Raw genomic sequence first — 19,111 nt, forward strand, 5'->3', positions numbered from 1 at the left:
ATTAAAATATAATTCTGTACAAGCAAAATACTACAATGAAATTGAATATTGTACGCATGTGGAACATGGGCCTCTTCGGATTTGTTTAATATTTTCAGGGGATTTTTTTTTATTAGGTAGCATTTGGGGGGGGCACAACAATATGAAATCAGCAGCTAGGATGTATGCACCCTGTAAAGAGTGCTACGAAATTTAGCTCTGTGGAATCTAAACTACAGATACCAGGATTCGGGGTGGGGGTGGGGAGCTATGTGCTTTACAGGAGCTAGGCTACATGCACCTTATACATTTAAAACACAATTTCCCCCCAAAAATGTTGGTAGCTGTAGTCTGTCAAGGGTGGTAGGAATTTGAGCTCTGTGGGATCTAAGCTACAGCCCCCAGGATTCTTGGTGGGAGGAGATATGTGCTTTAAATGGATGGTGTGTATGCAGACCTACTACTTTCAGGAAAACGTGGAGGATGCAAAGGTTTTTATCCCATGCTTTCTGGAATCCTGCAATCACTGCCAGGTATGTTGATCCCCCACCCCCAATAGTGGTGGGAGAAGAAAGGGATAAAACTCCCCTGTTCTTGTGCTGTAGTCCAGTTCCAGATCACCCTCACTGCTACTTGATATTTTTTTTTTAAAAAACCTGTTGTCACTCACATCAAGCAATGTATTTAAAGTAATGTGTAGGTAGGCCCTGATGATTCAGAGTTGCTAAGTGTTAATACAGAGAGGTGGTTTGAAATTTGCTAGAAAAAAGTCAAACCAGATCTGTGGTTAGATCTTCCAAAAGTTCCCTTCTCTTTCAATTTGGAAATCTGGCACTGGGGAAAGGATTTTTAACCTTGTCTCCCCACTCCCATTTTGACTTAATTTTCTCTCCTCCTCGGGTTGCTATATTTCAAAAAGTAAAAGTCCAGACACTTAAGTTGTTGAGCTTTTCTTGCAAAATCTCAAAAAAGACGTTTTTGAGCTATTTTTAAAGGAAATTTACAGAAATCTACACTTCTGACATTGGCTGCCATACATCCGGATATACCTGGACATTTCAGTGATTTCCGCCCAGACACTGTTTCCGACTGCTAATTCCCAGCTATGTTTGGGAAATTCTGGACATATGGCAGACCTACCTCTTCCTGAAGCTCCTATTAGCTGTGGAAGGAGAAAGAAAGACAAGTTTCCATATTGTATGCCATCTGATTGATTGATTGATTGGTAAAGCCCTTCTACTCAAAGATCAGATATTCGCTGATCTACAACTCCCATCATCCCTGGGCATTGGACATGCTTGCTGGGGCTGCTGGGAGTTGGAAGTTCAGCAACAGCTGGAGGGCCAAAGTTCCCACACACTCTTGCCAGTTACTAGGGTACAGTGGTACCTTGGTTTACAACCATAATCCTTTCCGGAGGTCCGGCTGTAAACCAAAACAGGTTGTAACCCAAGGCACGCTTTCGCCAATGGGGCCTCCAAAAAAGAAAAAGAAAAAAGGGTTGTAATAAAAAAAATGGGTTGTAATCCAAAAAAAGGGACACACACTTCTGGGTTTGACGTGGTTGTAATCCAAAACGGTTGTAATCCTAAACGGTCGCAAACCAAGGTACCACTGTAATTGTGTTTTTTTAATAAAAAAAATACATTTTAAGTTTGGATCCAGATGTGAGAGAGCGCCTGGCATAGTGCAAATTCATGTGTAAGCTGGTCATCCTTTTGATGTATTATTAATAACAAACTTCTCCACTGGGACAGAGATGATCAGAGATGAAACGTCCAAAAGGGATTATTGTGAAATCAAAACAGAAAAACCAGTATTTTTGAAAGCAGTTGCTGTCAGCAGTGCCATGTAGCTTCTATCTATGTAGCAATCAACTTGAACCTGAGCACAGTAATGAGAAATTGCTCATATTGAAGATGGATACCAGTGAGATTGAACAGGGAGTTTTGTGGACAAGTAAGCTAAGAACAGAGACAATGGAACGATGATAACAATAGGCAAGTACATAACACTTACTATTGTCTATTACTAATACTTACTAATACCTATTTGAGATCTGGTGGTCTCAAGTAATTAACAAGGTTCCTTTAGCTCCCCCCCCCTTTGTGACCTGGCTATTGGGCAAGTATTGCTTGAGCAATTGTGTGGTTGCACATGAGCACATGGGTTTCCTTTACTAACTGGAGGGTAATGAAGTGGAAACCATATGCAAAACCAAAACCACTTGCATAACACATCTCAGAAAAAGAAAATGATATAAAATTGGTCTAGATACCATTAGAAACAACCCACTTAATATTACAAAGGGATATGACTTATTGAGAGTTACTAAGAATATATTCTGAAAAGAACTCCAAATCAAATTCTAATGAATTGCATATAGGAACCCAGAAAGTAGACCACTGTTCCATATTCACCCCATACAGATTAGCAATGTTTTGGACAGGACTCTCGTAACTCAACCTGCTGATGCCACCCTGCACAGATACACAAAACCTCCCCTTCCCGCAGCGCGCGCGCTGGCGACCGTTGCCCTTGGTAACGGCGAGGTCGTGCACGCGCGTCTTTCCTCTTCCGTCGAATAATAAACAGTAAACGGCTCCAGCTGCAGGCTCTGGAAAAGGAGGCGGGGACGAGAGAGAAATAGAAGGAGGGCGGGGGAAGCGGAGGTGAGGGGCGTCCCATTTGCCCAGCCGCGTGTCCCTGAACTTCTGAGAAGCTTTTCCGTTAGCCAATCACAGAGCTTCCCACACAAAGGTCGCTCCAATCGCAGGACAAGGACCTGCGATGTACTTCCCGATTCTTCGCCGTCTTCTGTGAGGTGAATTGGTCCAGGCAGAGAGCATCCCCCGTCGGTTTCTTCGCCTGACTCCCGGTTCGCGCGCCGGTTGCGGAGCCCACAGTGTCCAGTATCCTTCTCATCCGCACTTCGCCGGGCCGCCGCCGCCGCTATGTCTGCGCCGTCTTTTGGGCAGGAGCAGGAGGAGGAGGACGGCGCCTACGAGAGCCAGGCCAAGCGGCTGAAGCCCAGCGCCGAGGAGGGCGAGAGCCGCGAGGAACCCGTCCCTCGCACCGGGGACTGCTCTGGAGGGGTAAGGAGGGCCTGCCTCTTATAATCCTCGCCCTTCGTAGTATTCGCCAGGAGTGAACGGCGGGTAGAGAAGACGCGCAGCAGCATCCCGTTGCCAGGTGCGCCAACTGCCAGGTTGGCGTGTGTAGTAGTAGCATCGGGGGCTTAATGCTTCCGTTTCTCCCCCCCCCCCATCATTCTCAATACACAAGTTGAATCCTAGTATTTCTACAAAGTTTTGTTCGTTAGTGATGTCACACATCTACCTGTTTTTGTATTGTAAACAGTCCTGAGATCCTCGGATGACAGGCAGTATAGAAATTTAATGAATACTAACAATAATACAGTAATAATAGTAATAATAATAATTAATAAGTGTGCATCTGGGAAGAGGACTGAGCATGTTTCAGAAGGATAACAGTAAGCAGCATCTTAAGGTGTGACAGGTTTTTTATTTACATTATGTAAATAAAATCATGGAATTGCAGAGTTGGAAGGGACCATGAGAATTGTCTAGTCCAGTCCCCTGCACTTGTGGATGAAGATTTAAATGAGCCGGAGAGATGCACCTGGCTTTGCCACCAGCGGACTGAGGATACGTAGGTCCGCTTTTATACATCAAAGGATTTATTGTGCAGGAGGCAAAATTTATCTTGGTTTCCTCTAATAAAACAATGGGAAGAGGGAGGTGTGTTCTTCCATTCTTCACTTTTCTGAAGGCAGTTTGTTCTAACAACTTTGAATTGTGTTGTATGTATAACTTCATCTTTCATTCCCCTTTCAAAAGGGGCTTCAAATTATACTTCGTCAGTTAATCATCTATAATACTGTTTTTGATAGATTTAGATCTGAAAAATAAAGTATCACTTTCATTTCCTAGAATGCTGGTGGAAGTTTTCACAAAGTTCCTGTTTCTCCTGTGGTCCATGTCCGAGGGCTCTGTGAATCAGTTGTGGAGGCAGATGTTGTGGAGGCGCTTGAAAAATTTGGAACCATATGGTATGTTTACTATATATTAAACCTTCGGTGTCTCACAACAACCTTTGTAATGTATTTTAAAAAGATCTCTTCAAGGCTTGTACACGGTACTCCTAAATTGAAGCCAGTGGTAGACCTACATTTTGGGAGTCCTGAAGCTTGACGGTTATGGGGGCCCCTTTGCAACCAGCAATGGAGTCTGGGTAAGCACGGTTATTTTATTCAAATGTGTTGTTCTACGAACATCACACCACTACATCATCGATGCTACTGACTCTCAAACTTTGGGATTGTTGAAATAATATTCAGCAAAAATTAATTTAATTTAAGTTGTGCAGCTCAAATTAGGTCTACTAGACCCATTTTTAAAAAATGATGTGGACTAAGATGATTTTTGAGGCTCCTTCGAAAATAGGGACACTGAAACATAAGCTTCATTAGTTTCATAGTATATCTGCCCCTGATTGAAGCATTGGAAGTACCAAATCCTTCAAAAGTTAATTTTGAGGCAGATCATTCTGCTTGTCTACATATGGAAGCTGGGTAAGAGAGCACCCTGGTTCTGTTTTTCTACATTAGATATTCATAATTTTATCCTCAGAACTTTGCATTTTGCTTTACAGTTGAAAGATGAGGTATGACTGATGTCACTCTTGTGCCTGAAAAAATGTAAACCTTTGCTCCAAACTAAGCCCTTGGTTACATAGACACATTTGCTGTAGATTTCAACAAATGTTCCATTGACTTTAAGAAAGGAAGTAGATTTTTTTGAGTTTACAATAAGATTTTTTTATTGTAAAGTCTTTTAAGATCAAATTTCACTTATGGTTTACAATTGATGGCCTTAAATAATTAGAGCTCATTAATTGTTTTATTGTTTTTCCTGCAGTTATGTGATGATGATATCATTTAAACGCCAGGCTTTGGTAGAATTTGAGGATATTGAAAGTGCAAAAAAATGTGTGACATTTGCATTAAGTGAACCGTTATATATAGCTGGGCAACAAGCATTTTTCAATTACTCTACAAGCAAAAGAATTACTCGTCCGGAAAACACAAACAGTGTCTCTGGTGGGAACAAAGTTCTTCTCTTATCAATTCAGAACCCTCTATATCCAATTACAGTGGTACGTCTTACTCTTAAGCATAACTTTACCTGACCTTAGTGCATCATATTAGCTACATAAGGTAAAATGCTTATGTTTTAAGACCTTGGGTTTTAGCAAGTGCATTTGAGTGAGTGTTCTTCTTTCATTTTTCTTGCATACGTTGAGGTTTTTGAAATTATTGTTTTCATTTTGTGTATTCCCAGTTTTTAAATGGTATAAGACAAGTAAAATTTATTTAAGAGCACTAGAATTTTGGCCATCTTATTAGATATCTGAAACACATAGAGATAAAACAGAATTTAGGCTTGCTGCTTTAAATTGCCTTGTTTCGAGGATAAACTTTAGAATATTTGTCCCCTTTTCTCTCATCATTACATAACTACATAGAGAAGGCAAGGATATAATATCTGTCACTGGGATAAATTTCTTGATCTGTGCTTAGTACACAAGAGACTGTCTCAGATACTAAATCCAAACTTTACCTCTTTAAATGGAGGATATTTGTGTGTGCTAATAAAATTTTGAATAGTATTTGTCAGGTAAATATTCAAATCTGACTATTTCCCTCATTCTTCTGTAGGATGTTTTGTATACAGTGTGCAACCCTGTGGGGAAAGTAAAACGTATTGTCATATTCAAGAAGAACGCAATACAAGCCCTGGTTGAATATCCTTTTTGTATCACTTTGTGTCCATGTGTGTAGATTATGTTCTAGGGCAGGGCAGTCTAACCTCTCAGACCAAGTGGGCCACAAGAGTACTTCGACACCGAACCTGGGGACCACACAGTGATTTAAATTTCCATATCATATATTAGTGTGCAATAAATATTATTTAATATGCATAATTAATATATTTAATTAAACACAGGCAGCCCCCCATTTGCGTGAGGGTTATGTTCAGGGTCATCGTGCTCATAAGCTTGCCTTACCCTCACCCTGCCACCGTTCTTCCCTCTTCCAGTGTTAAACATTGCATGTGCAGTCAGTCACACATACCTTGAACATGCACAAATTGAAAGTTGCCTGTATATATAATTAAATACATAATTAGTAGATTTAATATATTTATTAAACAGATCAGAGCCAGTCTTTTTTTCCTTTTAAAGCAACCAAACAGATCCAAAAACAAGGACGCCACTAGGTGTGGTGAGTTGCTGGTTGCAGATAGGATTCCTGGCAGGAAAGAGAAGGGAGAGGGATAAAGCAAGGGAGTTCTTACTAGCTCTTGATGGGGCAGTAGGGTGGGAGAGAGAGAGAGGAGGAGAGTGCAAACAAGCAACTCTGTGCTAGGGAATCACAGAACTCCTCTCTGCACATCATCCAGCCTCTGGCCTACTTCCTTTTCAACAGCCACTGCTTATATAGCAACATGGCAGCTCCTGCGGGACAGAGGGAGCATCCCAGTTACACCTGTGTTCAGCTGTTCTTTCCAGCTGTGGAAAGGATTTTGATGGCTATCCTGTGTTGCCATTTATCACTGGGAGCCATCCCATTCTTTTCTACCGCATGAGTAGACTTCTATCCCATGCGGAGAGCAGTGTGTAGATTATTACCTAAATTGGGGATGGGGAGTTTGTGGTTCTCTAGATAGTGTTTGAGTATTGCTCCAGTCGTGCCTCATCACTGGCCATGCTGACTACAGTATTAGTCATTCATTCATGCATAAAAATGGTGTTTCTGGATGTGTAACCGCATGTTAAATAAAGAGCCCTTGAGTAATTTCTAGGAGATCTACTGTGTTGTGGTCTAAATTAGCATGACTTGTGGCTGTTTTTTGGGGGGTGAAGGCATTGTTTTAAACAACAATCCTTAACATAAATCAAGTTCAAATCAGTTATGTGTGCTCAGAAGGCAAAAGCAGCACTCAATGGAGCAGATATATATGCAGGATGTTGTACGCTAAAAATTGAATATGCAAAGGTAATGATCATACTTTATCCAGTGACTAAACTGTTTGGGGAGGAAAGCAATGATTAAGACATGCTGTTTGTTTATATCTTAACAGTCAACTCGACTTAATGTCACTCGAAATGACAATTGTAGTTGGGACTACACTAAACCATATTTGGGCAGAGGAGGTAAGTGTTTTGGTAATTGTACTAAATGTGTATTTAAATATATACATATATGCAGTTAGCTTGTCTAATGTGTTAGTCACTTCAAGCCAAGTATTTCTGATGAAGCTCTTGTAATAGGCACCCTAACCTGTAATCCTGGAAAAGAATAACTCAACATTGTTGCCCCTTGCTGGTTCCTATTGAGCTATTTAACAAGGAGCCCACACATGCAAGCATGTTTGCCGTACAAGGACTTGCATTTCTCCAAGCAGCTCTCACTCTTTGGAGGAGAGGACACTGATGCAGACTTTCCTTACAAATTACAAACTACAAACTTGCACACTGCTTCTCCACGGAAAGGATTTTCCTCATTTGTTGGACAAAGCATTAAGAAGGATAGAGGACTCCATCAGGCTGACTCTACACTTCATCATGCACCACATCGGCATCATCAAAAGGCCCTCTGAAAAACCTCAGACTTGCAACTCACCTTGACTGCATACTGCATGCACCATCACCACAAGCATATCAAGGAGGACCGCTTACAGCACTTCTGGTTTGCATGGCACGAAAATGCCATGGTAGACTGTACCCATTCTAAACCAGTTTGCATGTGTTTCCAATCTTATGTCCCTTTAAAATTACCGTTGTAGAATGAAACACCATAAAATGGAAGAGCCAAACTCGTTTCTCTCCTGGTTTTTTCCATAGCTGCCAAGTTATCCCTTTTTTTAAGGGATTTTCCCTTATGCTGAATAGGCTTCCTCGCGAGAAAAGGGAAAACTTGGCAGCTATGGTTTTTTACCAGTGTAAATGCTTTCTAAAGGATTGCACTTACTTTAAAGATTAATTGAAATTCACCTGTACCCTGTCAAACAAGTCCCCTCAAGCACCAATATTTGATGCAAGGACTAAAATGTCTAAGCATTTTTAATTGCAGATGCTAGTTGGAAGCTAGTTTTCATCAGTAAAACAACTGCATGGAAATGTAAAAGGAATTGCTATGTAGTTTGATTTCTGTAAATGTTCTGTGTAACTGAATGATTTGTGTATAATCTGCTGTAATGTACCTTTTGAAAATCTAGGCATTTATAACATGGAGGTGGGAACTTACCTAACCAAGGTAGAGTATCTTCTAAATTTTAAACATAGTGAAGGTTTCAACTTTCCTTTTAATTATTGCCAAAAGGTTGTTTTTACTGGTAGAGCTTGGCTTGTAAAAATGTATTATTTAAAGGTTAGAGCTTGGACATGCAGAATTAAGTGTTTGTAAAAGGTTAATAAGGGGGCTGCAGTAGCAGATTTTCTACCTGCAGTACTTTACATTAAAGCTCATGTTCCCCCTCCTTCAAACTACCAAATTGGGAAGTCACTGAGTTACCGTGGGCAATTCAGTGGATAATTTTCAGAAAGATATAGATGCATATTCAAGCAACTGGCAAACGTAGTTCAGACTGTAATTTTAAACTGTGTCTTGACTCAGTACATGAAAGATTGGGAAATGAGAAATATTTTCTTGAAAGAAAACAAACAAAATACAGTAGGTGCTTCCAAGTGTGTGGAATTTTTTATTTCCATTTCATCAGCAAATTCAATATCATATCATAAACTACTTTTGAAAGAAGCAGAAGTGTTGCTTTCTTCGTTCTTCTCCCCTCTTTTATCCTTTCTCTCTCTTTCCTGTTATCTTTCTCTTTCCAGTCTTTTCAATTCTGTTTGTTCTAGATATTCTTCTCTTGAATTGTGAAAACTTTAATAAAAATTGATTTGGAAAGTGCTCTCAGTTTCAAACAGGGTTGCCATGTACTAGAGTGGCTCCTTTTTTGTAGCCTGTGTATGTGTAATGTAAACTCCCTTGGACCTGTGGAACAAGATGTATGTATACTGTTCTATCTTGTACTGAAATAGAGTTGCTCCCTTGTTCTTTCCCATGTGTTTCATGCAAGAAGAGAGCTGAATTTACCATTTAGAGTTCATTTTGTAGCAGTGTTCTTCCTTGAGCAGAAATGGGAAATCTGTAGCCCTGGAGATGGTGTTGGACTCCAGTTCCCATCAGCTACACCTAGCATTGCCATTAGCCAGGGATGATGGGAGTCTTAGTCCAATAACCTTTGGAGTGCCATATATCTCATCCTTGCTCTAGACCAGTGTTTCCCAACCTTGTGTCTCCAGATGTTTTGAGACTACAATTCCCATCATCCCTAGCTAGCAAGACCAGTGGTCAGGAATGATGGGAATTGTAGTCCAGAAACAGCTGGAGGCACAAGGTTGGGAAACACTGCTCTAGACAAGAAGTGATGAAAGAAAACACAGTTACTGTACTTCTTTCTCCAAAATCTGTAACCTGCAAAAGTCTTAATAAAGCAGCACAGAAAATGCTTGAGTATTTTTAATGTTGTGGACAGCATACTGATTGACAAGGAGTGGGCAGCTTCATCAGCTAGACTAGAGAAGTAATACTTAACTGATTTTCTTGGCATTCTTACAGGAGTGGCCTACACAAAAGTGTCATTGTGATGGGCTGCTTTACATGCAAGATTCAGGGAGAATTACCTTCATAAAACAGGCTTCTGTTCTGGTTTATTCAGACAGGAAAATGTGCCCAAGTTTAGTGTTTAACCAAGTGCAGTTGATTTAAAGCAGGAGATTTTAGCTGATGGCTATATTTATATAAAATTACATTTTGCATTCCAACCTTTTCCTAAGTAGTTTGTTAGCTTCATAACTGTTGTCAGAATATAAAGCTTGGTTTTCAAGGGTACCCACTGATCTTCAGAACTGGGCAGTTTTAATCCTGATTTTTCATTTCCCAAGCTCAAGACTGCCATTTCTTCCTACTCAAACACATAATTCTGGTAACTGATGTTTGTCACTTCCGTTGTACAAAAATCATGCCCTCTGTAACTTCACTTCCATTTTGGATAGCACATGCTGAAATCTGTGGAAATTGCTTCCTAGTAATGGGCTTGTGTTCTGGGTTCCACAATCTCTCTTTACTCTCCCACTATCAAAATCAAATTATTATACTGGGGTCAGCACACCTTTTCAGCAGGGGGCTGGTCCACTGTCCCTCAGACCTTGTAGGGGGCCGGACTATATTTTTTGGGGGGGGAATGAACGCATTCTTATGCCCCACAAATAACCCAGAGATGCATTTTAAATAAAAGAACACATTCTACTCATGTAAAAACATGCTGATTCCCGGGCCATCCACGGGCCAGATTTAGAAGGCGATTGGGCCACATCCGGCCCCCGGGCCTTAGTTTGGGGACCCTGATCTAATTCCTTAATTTAACCTTGGTTGTTTTAACAGTCTCAAACATTGGAAACAAAACTTGAAATATTGTGCATTATCCAAACTGAGATAGAACTGTATGCTACTTCAGTTGGATGTTTCTCATTTCCCATTGCATAACAATCAGTTGCAGTATTGGAATTTCTGATTGTCTACTGAAAGCAAGCAGTGGAGGTTAAAGCTAATTGCTGTTTGTTCTTGTAATACATGTTTAATTGAATATTGCAAATAATTACTTTAGGTTGGTGTGCTGCTTTTATCCAGTACTGTTGACCCTTTGGTTTACTTTACATTCTAGCATAAAATGTGGCTTGTTGAAAGAAATTTTCATTGTTAAAAGTGCTTTTAATAGTTTTTATTTTTCAGTATTGAAAGTATAACATAAACTGTATTAATAGTAATGTATAGTCTTCTTGGCACTTCTCCAGTTGTTGATGTAATTATGTATGTACACAAGTATGGTGCTTTTCTGTTTACTGATTATGAAACCGTGTAATACAATTTTTTGTTATATTATGCTGAAACTTCTTGAAAGAAACCCACTTTGAAAATGTGTTGGTGTTGAAGCTAATAGTGTGATTCAGGTACTGTCCTGTCCTTTGATTGTACTGCATTTACAACTTGTTTTTATGAGAGTTATAGGTAATTTACAGTCTATGGCAGTGGTTTTCAACCAGGGTTCCGTGGCACCCTGGGGTGCCTTGAATGATGGTCAGGGGTGCTGTGGGCAACACTAGCTTCTGTCCCTCTTTCCTTCCCTCCTGATGCCATCTCACATCTCCGCTTCCCAAAGATTTGCATGGCTGTTTGTTGCAGCAGCTTTGGCTACAAGCTCTCCAGGATTTTGGTGCCTCTAGGGCTGGCCAAGGGGTGCTTCCCAGGTCCCTGTGGGGCTGTGTGAGGAGGCACCTCTCTTTGGGGCAGATACTGGGGCGGCAGCTGCAGCTGCCCAGAGTACTCCGAAGGAGAGAAGAGAGGAGGCTGAGGGAACCTTCGACAAGGGAGGGGTGAGGGGCTGCCACCTCTGCAGGCAAGGGGTGACATAACTGGGCTTCTGAGCCCTGAAGTGGGGGTGCTGCAGAAAGAATGTAGTTGGTCAACAGAGCCGTGGACTCAAAAAGGTTGAAAACCTCTGGTCTATGGTACTGTGTCCAGGCTTCTCAGGCTTAAAGTGTCAAATCTTCTCAAACACGATATTATCAAGCCAACATTAATATTGGCTTCTTACAACTGTGTTTTTGTGCTGGAGCAAATCAACTTATAATAGGTTTTTTAAAGTATCCAAACTAAAATCTTAGAGTAACATTGAAGTATCTGGCTGGCCACTTTCTCTGATCCAGCAGTGTTCTTCTTAACCAGAAAATATTACCCCCCTCCCCCGCCATTGCTTACTGATAAGGCTCCAATATCTTAAAGGGGGGCTGCTATTGTTTAATGATGCTTTTCTTTTTCCTTTAGATAGAGTGGAAGGCAGTCAAAGGCAAGCTATTCTGGGAGAACACTACTCCTCATTTAGGCATGATGGCTATGGTAGGCTATATGGCTTCCAGTTACGAGTTATATTGAAAACAATGTGAATATAGTTGTATATGTCTAGATGTTCCTCCTTTTTTGTGGTGCCATTTTAATGTATTCTGCAATCTGTAGTATAAATCCTTTCCCCATCACTCTAGGGTCAACACTTTTTAAAAAGTCTTGCTACATTATTCAGGCACCACATTTGCCTGCCTCCCCTCATTGTCCCCCCTCATTTGCCCTATTACAGGGTGGGGAACCTCATGCCTGGTGGTCGCTTTCATTCTCCAGGCCTGTCTATTTGACCCCAAAACTCTTGCCAGGCCACTCCCCTCACTGGCCCTGCTTGTGCCCTAACTGTTTATGTCTGGCTAGAATGTGTCCTTGAACTCCGATGATGCCTCTTGCTTGGCTGGAGGGCTGACAGAGGTGTGGGAGGATGTGTAGAAACAAGCCTATTGTGCAAAGGTAAATTTTACATTTGTTGCTCCACCCACAGCTGCGTCTGACCCTGCCCACGACTGGCATGTGGCCCTAAGAAGGTTGTCCACAAGGGAATTTGGCCCTTGGGTAGGGAGGTTTTCTCATGCCCTGGTGCCAAATGGCACATCCATTTATGACCAGTTTTTCATGATTTAATTTTTTATTTTTAAATACGTTTTGGTAATAACCAGAGACCTTACATGCCTGATAAATCAAGTTTTCATTCTGTGAGCAAACAATATTTTTTTCCAAGTTGCAGTTAACTTTGTCACAGTAAAAGATGAAATGTTGCTTAATACTTCTCACATTGCACACAAAAAACGCCTCTAAAAACAGATTCAAACTTGCAACCACACACTTAGACCACAAGCTAACAGTTAGATATACTGAAGGTCATTGAAATCAATACAATCCTTTATTCTTAAGTCTGGCTTGTGGCTTTAGGTGTTAATCCACTGTTAGTCGTACTCAGATTAGACCCATTGAAATTAATGGACATGACTTTCTTAAACTCATTAATTTCATATGGTGTGCTCTGAGTCGCACTCACTTGGCTACAGCCTCTACAATACATCATTTCAAGTTAGCTTGTTTCTTGGAGGCACATGGGAAAAGGGAAATTGTATGAATTATATTTTGGTTGATGCGAGTTAACATTCTTGTCTAGATAGACCATGTTTTGGGAGTTGATACTGAAGCTGCATAGCTCATTCTAGCAAAACCTTAATTGCTAAGATGTATTAGTAATTATTGGAAAACTGGCAACTTTTAAAACTTGGCAGCTTTAATCTTCATATCAGGTCAATCAAACTTTTCCAACCAAATTCACTAGAGAATACTTTCTCTTTAGGATCGCGTGGTCCTCTGTTACCACTACCGAGCCGATACCAAATGGCATCTTGGGATACTCAAGAACTTGTTGCTTACCCACTTCCCCAGGCCTCCTCATCTTACATGTATGGGGGGAACACCTCAGGTTCTGTTGTCATGGTTACTGGATTGCACCAGCAAAAGATGAACTGCTCAAGAATCTTCAATTTGTTCTGCTTGTATGGAAATATTGAGAAGGTAAAAACAAAAAGGTTTGGGCAATGAAATTTAAAGAATAATTCATGATTACTGTGAAGAGAACACAGTGTCATGCATATTCCAACCAAACCGAAAATTTCCTAACTTACCATTCTTTAAACCTGCAGGTGAAGTTTATGAGGAGCATTCCAGGCACAGCTTTAGTGGAAATGGGTGATGAATATGCTGTTGAAAGAGCAGTCACACATCTCAACAATATCACATTATTTGGGAAGAAAATTAATGTTTGGTATGTGTGCATTTCATCTTAGTACTAATACTAAAGCACACCTATAATGTTTGTGTCCAGCAGTGTAAGATATTAAAATACTGCTGAATAAAGTTTTTTAAAAGAATACTGTCTATAGAAGATCTAAGTAAAACATACACATAATTACAGTGGAAACAGCACCAGCCCTTTCATTAAAAGCAATCAGTTCCCAAAAGTCTCCCAAAATAAGAAAGTCCTTGCATGCTGGCAAGGTTATTGCTCCCTCTTTGCCTGTTCAATCTGATTATTGTGTAAGTGGTTCAGCAGTGTAAGATACTAAAAGTGCTGCTGAATAAAGTTTTATTTAAAGAATACTGTCTGTTACAAAAGTAATGTGAATATTTCTATATTTCGTTGATCTCCTTCCATAACTTGATAAATGCATGACTGACTTCACTACTTGACAAGTAAAATGTAGATTATCCCTCTGACTTCATATTTTGTTATTATGTTAATAACTTTGCTTTGAGAATTCTGTAAAAAAATCACCTCTTTTTTACTGCAAAAAGTTTTACTAAATATGTACTCTTTATTTATAGTGTGTCCAAGCAGAATTCAATTATTCCTAGTCAGTTATTCGAGCTGAAAGATGGGACAAGCAGCTCTAAAGATTTTACAATGAGCAAAAACAATCGCTTTACCAGTGCTGGTCAAGTTTCCAAGAATATCATTCAGCCACCATCTTGTGTGTTGCATTACCATAATGTTCCGCCGTGTGTAACTGAAGAGACCTTTGTAAAGGTAGGTAGCTGCAGGAATCATAGCTTTTTTATGTCCTAGAGTAGGGGTGGGAAATTGCATCTTGCAGATCTTACACTCAATAATACGACATAATGACATCAAATGATACCTATCAACTTTCAAAGGAGATCAATGTAACCACTGATCAGCTGATGGGACAGTTACAGCAACCTTGTTTCAAGGGGAATTCCCATGCACCTTCAAAGAGACTTGCTACATACTGTACATTTGTACATGCTGGTTTGAATTGGAGGCATCTGTACTGAAACTGCTTACTAAGATGAAGAAAACAATCTCATTTTAGCAAGTTGTTTCAATGCAGACAACTTCAAAACAGACCACTTGGTGCACCAAAGATTTCTCAGTGCAGAGCTCCCTAGTGCAGGAGGTTCTCTTGGGTCTTCCTGTCGGTGCCAAACAGTTTATTGGTGCTGACAGGGAATGCCACTTGCAAAGGAACAGTTGAGAGCTGACTTTAAGCTCATGATTGTTCCCTTGTCTCATAGTGTGACATCCGGTGTGGGACAGGTGGGTTTAGTTTGTAAGGAATGACCTTGTGGGCAAAATTGGGGCCCATGCTGGAACTAATTAATGCTACAGGCTGGAGAGTCCCTACTGCTGTCATGGTTGCTGTAGTTTTAAAAGTACCAGTAAGTAAATCAACCATGCTATGGATTAGACTAAAATGTTTCATTATCTTAAGTAGAATATCTTGTAATTTTCAAAATTGGACAGCAAGATGTTTCTGTCAAGAGTTTAGCATGAGACTGTTGGATTTCTGGGCAATGGAGGAACACTTCTCTGGTGAGAGTATTTTACCCTATAATCATTTTCTTAAAATTAATGGGGTTCCTGATATCTCGACTCATTTTGTGCCAAGTGTCCTCCTTATCATATAAATTACCAGTTTCTGTAACTCAGAATGACATCCTCTAGAATTAGATTGTTGCTGTTTAATGAACATATTTTCACTTTATTGTTCCAGCTGTGTGATGATTATAAAGTTCTACGTTTTATCAAACACAAAGTATTTGATCCAAAGCGTAAGTAAATATTTGATTCTATTTAAGTCTTCAGACTTAATGATGGTGGTGTGAAGTAAACATTTTAAACTCTTGTTTTGACAGCTTCAGCCAAAACGATTTCTGGTCTGCTGGCATGGGAATGCAAGACACATGCAATGGAAGCACTTTCAGTACTTAATCACTACCAAATAAAAGACCCTAGTAAGTCAATGTATTAAAGTATTCTTTAGCTTTATATTTTATCTCTCTATATCATTTGGATAAAGGGTTTTTATGGATGTATTTAAAACATTTTATATGCCATCTCATTAATATAATACCAAGATGCTGCACAATAAAACAATTCTGTGCACAATAAAAACCACCAAGAAACAGCACAAATACAGTAGCCAGGTTGTGCTAGGATATAACACTTGCTGGGCTTGATCAATATTTTCCAATAATAATAATAATAATAATAATAATAATAATAATATATTAATACCCCACCCATCTGGCTGGGTTTCCCCAGCCACTCTGGGCGGCTTCCAACAGAAAAATAAAACACAATAATCTATTAAACATTAAAAGCCTCCCTGAACAGGGCTGCCTTCAGATGTCTTCTAAAAGTCTGGTAGTTGTTTTCCTCTTTGACATCTGTTGGGAGGGCATTCCACAGGGCAGGCGCCACCACCGAGAAGGCCCGCTGCCTAGTTCCCTGCAACTTGGCTTCTCGCAACGAGGGAACCGCCAGAAGGCCCTCAGTGCTGGACCTCAGTGTCCGGGCAGAATGATGGAGGTGGAGACGCTTCTTCAGGTATACTGGACCGAGGCCATTTAGGGCTTTAAAGGTCAGCACCAACACTTTGAATTGTGCTCGGAAACGTACTGGGAGCCAATGTAGATCTTTCAAGACCGGTGTTATGTGGTCTCGGCGGCACTTCCAGTCACCAGTCTAGCTGCCGCATTCTGGATTAGTTGTAGTTTCCGAGTCACCTTCAAGGGTAGCCCCACATAGAGCGCATTGCAGTAGTCCAAGCGCAAGATAACTAGAGCATGCACCACTCTTGCTAGACAGTCTGCAGGCAGGTAGGGTCTCAGCCTGCGTACCAGATGGAGCTGATCGACAGCTGCCCTGGACACAGAATTGACCTGCACCTCCATGGACAGCTGTGAGTCCAAAATGACTCCCAGGCTGCGCACCTGGTCCTTCAGGGGCACAGTTACCCCATTCAGAACCAGGGAATCCTCCACACCTGCCCGCCTCCTGTCCCCCACGAACAGTACTTCTGTCTTGTCAGGATTCAACCTCAGTCTGTTAGCCTGCATCCATCCTCCAACCGCCCCCAGGCACTCACACAGGACCTTCACCGCCTTCACTGGTTCTGATTTGAAAGAGAGGTAGAGCTGGGTATTGTCTGCATACTGATGAACACCCAGCCCAAACCCCCTGATGATCTCTCCCAGCGGCTGATGTAGATGTTAAAAAGCATGGGGGAGCGGACAGAACCCTGAGGCACCCCACAAGTGAGAGCCCAGGGGTCTGAACACTCATCCCCCACCACCACTTTCTGAACACGGCCCAGGAGGAAGGAGCGGAACCACTGTATAACAGTGCCCCCAGCTCCCAACCCCTCTAGACGGTCCAGAAGGATGTTATGGTCGATGGTGTCAAAAGCCGCTGAGGCAGTTTCAGTCCCATGATGAGGCCTGAACCGTGACTGGAAGGGATCCAAATGGTTTGCTTCTTCCAGGCGTGCCTGGAGTTGTTAAAGACCTATGGTCTTTAAAAATGCAAAACATTTTTTTTTCTTTTGAAGTCAAAAGACTTTTTCATATGGTTGAACGGTTTTAACAGTGTGTTTTCATTTACACAACACTCTTATAAATCCTCATTACACTGATTCAGTTTGCACTTAATGCAGAGCCCAGCTGCATTCCCACAAACAAGCAAACTTATGGGCTTTTGGATTGTGGCTGCACTGCTCATCTCTGGTGGCTTTACTGCTGCACTGACCTAAGCCGTGGCCTGTCTTAGCTTGTTGTCTGAACCTAGATTCGTGGTTTAGCTCTCTCCAGAGAAACTGAGCTGAAAATAGTTTGTCCTGTGGTTTACAGCTTGTGGTTTGCGTGCGAGAGCTAACCTAAGTGTGTGTGTTTAGATGACATGCCAAGTGTAGCAAGATGCTGAGGGTGGAGAAAAAGGGCCTGAACATTTGATTGTTTGTGCTAAGTCATAGTTTGGTTTGGTTTGGTGTTACATGTGAATAAGGGCACTGAAAACAAGTTGATCTGTAAAATGGTAACTGGTTACTTTCTTTGTACTAAAGTGATAGTAAGGAGTGGAAAACCTGGTATAGTATAGGTGTGATAATGTGATAATTTATCCGAAGTGCAACTGTGATAGAAGGCATGGGAACCACATCTTATAAAGCAGAAGAAACTGCCATGTTTTCATAGAACTGGTTCCATAGAATGTGTTTTCTGTATAGGGGAAGGTTGGATTGAGTTTTGATGCATTATTATATGAAGCACTAGTGTGTTAGAAATAGAGTCTAGTATTTTAGTAGCAATTTTTCACAGTAGTCACTTGTTAAAAGAAATCTCTTTTCTCAGACCAGCAAGCTATCATAAGGCACACCATCCAAATTGGCATTTATTCTTAACATTTTCTCTTTTATCTTACAGATGGCTCTGATCCTTATACATTGAAGCTTTGCTTCTCTACTTCCTCTCATTTGTAGAGCAGAGGACAATATGTTAAGGAGCTCCTTCCATCTTTATTTACAAACTTGATGAAATCATGTTGCCTGCAGGCTCTAGGTTTTCTTGTCCCGATCTAACTTAAGTTCACTTTGTTTTATCTACAGACCTTAAACACAGTTTCCATACAGCAGTAAAATTTTCATTTACAATCACTATTTTCCACTTTGGTTTAAATGGCAAGTTGGATTATTATATTGGAATATTAGATGTAAAATTATTGGTTCCTCCTGGTTAAAACTGTATGTGTTGCAGCAATTTTAAAAGCAGAACTAAATTTGTAAACCCATTTCACATTGGTATTTTGTAATGAAACAGTCACTTCACAGGAGAAGAGAAACTTCACAGGAGAAAAGAATATGGTGTTTGTTTATTTTTTGCAGAAGGGTTGCAACTTACTTTAAATAGTGTCTTTTCAGAATATTTTTTACTCCCATTAGCATGATGTCCTTATTGCTAATCCTAACCTGCAACATCCTTACAAAAAATAAATGCTGAAACCTGAATGAACACAGTTTTTCATTTGTTTTGTGATTCTAGTCTTTGGTACTAAATTAAACTGCTTATTGTCAAAGGGTGGTTTTAAGGCCTTGTGTTAACCAGGCTAGGGAGGGAAGAGACCCAAAACAGCAAGGCAGACTATGGCTTACTGGGTGTCATGGACTGGCTGAATGTAGAGGAGTGGTGGGAGGCATCAGCTGGGGAACCCCCAAGGGAAGACAGCTCAGAGCCAGGGGGTGGTGGGACAACTCTGAGTGGTCAGAGGGAGAGGAG

At 40.8% G+C, this 19,111-nt stretch overlaps 1 protein-coding gene across 3 annotated transcripts; it reads left to right on the plus strand.

Annotated features, from left to right (window-relative positions):
* Positions 1-2,628: 2,628 nt before the first annotated feature.
* LOC118083036 (heterogeneous nuclear ribonucleoprotein L-like) lies at positions 2,629-18,847 on the plus strand. 3 transcript variants are annotated; one of them, XM_088666803.1, is made up of 13 exons: positions 2,629-3,074; positions 3,933-4,051; positions 4,920-5,157; positions 5,720-5,804; positions 6,963-7,060; positions 7,146-7,218; positions 8,283-8,320; positions 11,951-12,022; positions 13,687-13,808; positions 14,369-14,570; positions 15,556-15,613; positions 15,698-15,796; positions 18,263-18,847. In XM_088666803.1, the coding sequence occupies exons 1-13, from the start codon at positions 2,934-2,936 to the stop codon at positions 18,316-18,318; spliced, it is 1,401 nt and encodes a 466-aa protein (XP_088522929.1). In that variant the 5' UTR covers positions 2,629-2,933; the 3' UTR covers positions 18,319-18,847. The 3 variants fall into 3 exon arrangements, with proteins under 3 accessions (XP_088522929.1, XP_060129057.1, XP_088522930.1); XM_060273074.2 differs by lacking the exon at positions 8,283-8,320 and adding an exon at positions 13,341-13,558; XM_088666804.1 differs by lacking the exon at positions 8,283-8,320 and adding an exon at positions 13,341-13,558 and having other exon boundaries at positions 2,952-3,074; positions 3,933-4,233.
* Positions 18,848-19,111: the final 264 nt, after the last annotated feature.

The sequence above is a fragment of the Zootoca vivipara genome, chromosome 3, assembly GCF_965207765.1.
Source record: "Zootoca vivipara chromosome 3, rZooViv2.hap1.1, whole genome shotgun sequence".
Taxonomy (NCBI): domain Eukaryota; kingdom Metazoa; phylum Chordata; class Lepidosauria; order Squamata; family Lacertidae; genus Zootoca; species Zootoca vivipara.

Excerpts from the sequence above, each read along its gene's own strand:
- LOC118083036 (XM_060273074.2), top strand. The coding sequence starts at position 2,934 with ATGTCTGCGCCGTCTTTTGGGCAGGAGCAGGAGGAGGAGGACGGCGCC. Across the intron at positions 5,158-5,719 it reads CTCTATATCCAATTACAGTG|GATGTTTTGTATACAGTGTG; the intron begins GTACGTCTTACT and ends ATTCTTCTGTAG. Across the intron at positions 14,571-15,555 it reads CTGAAGAGACCTTTGTAAAG|CTGTGTGATGATTATAAAGT; the intron begins GTAGGTAGCTGC and ends TTATTGTTCCAG.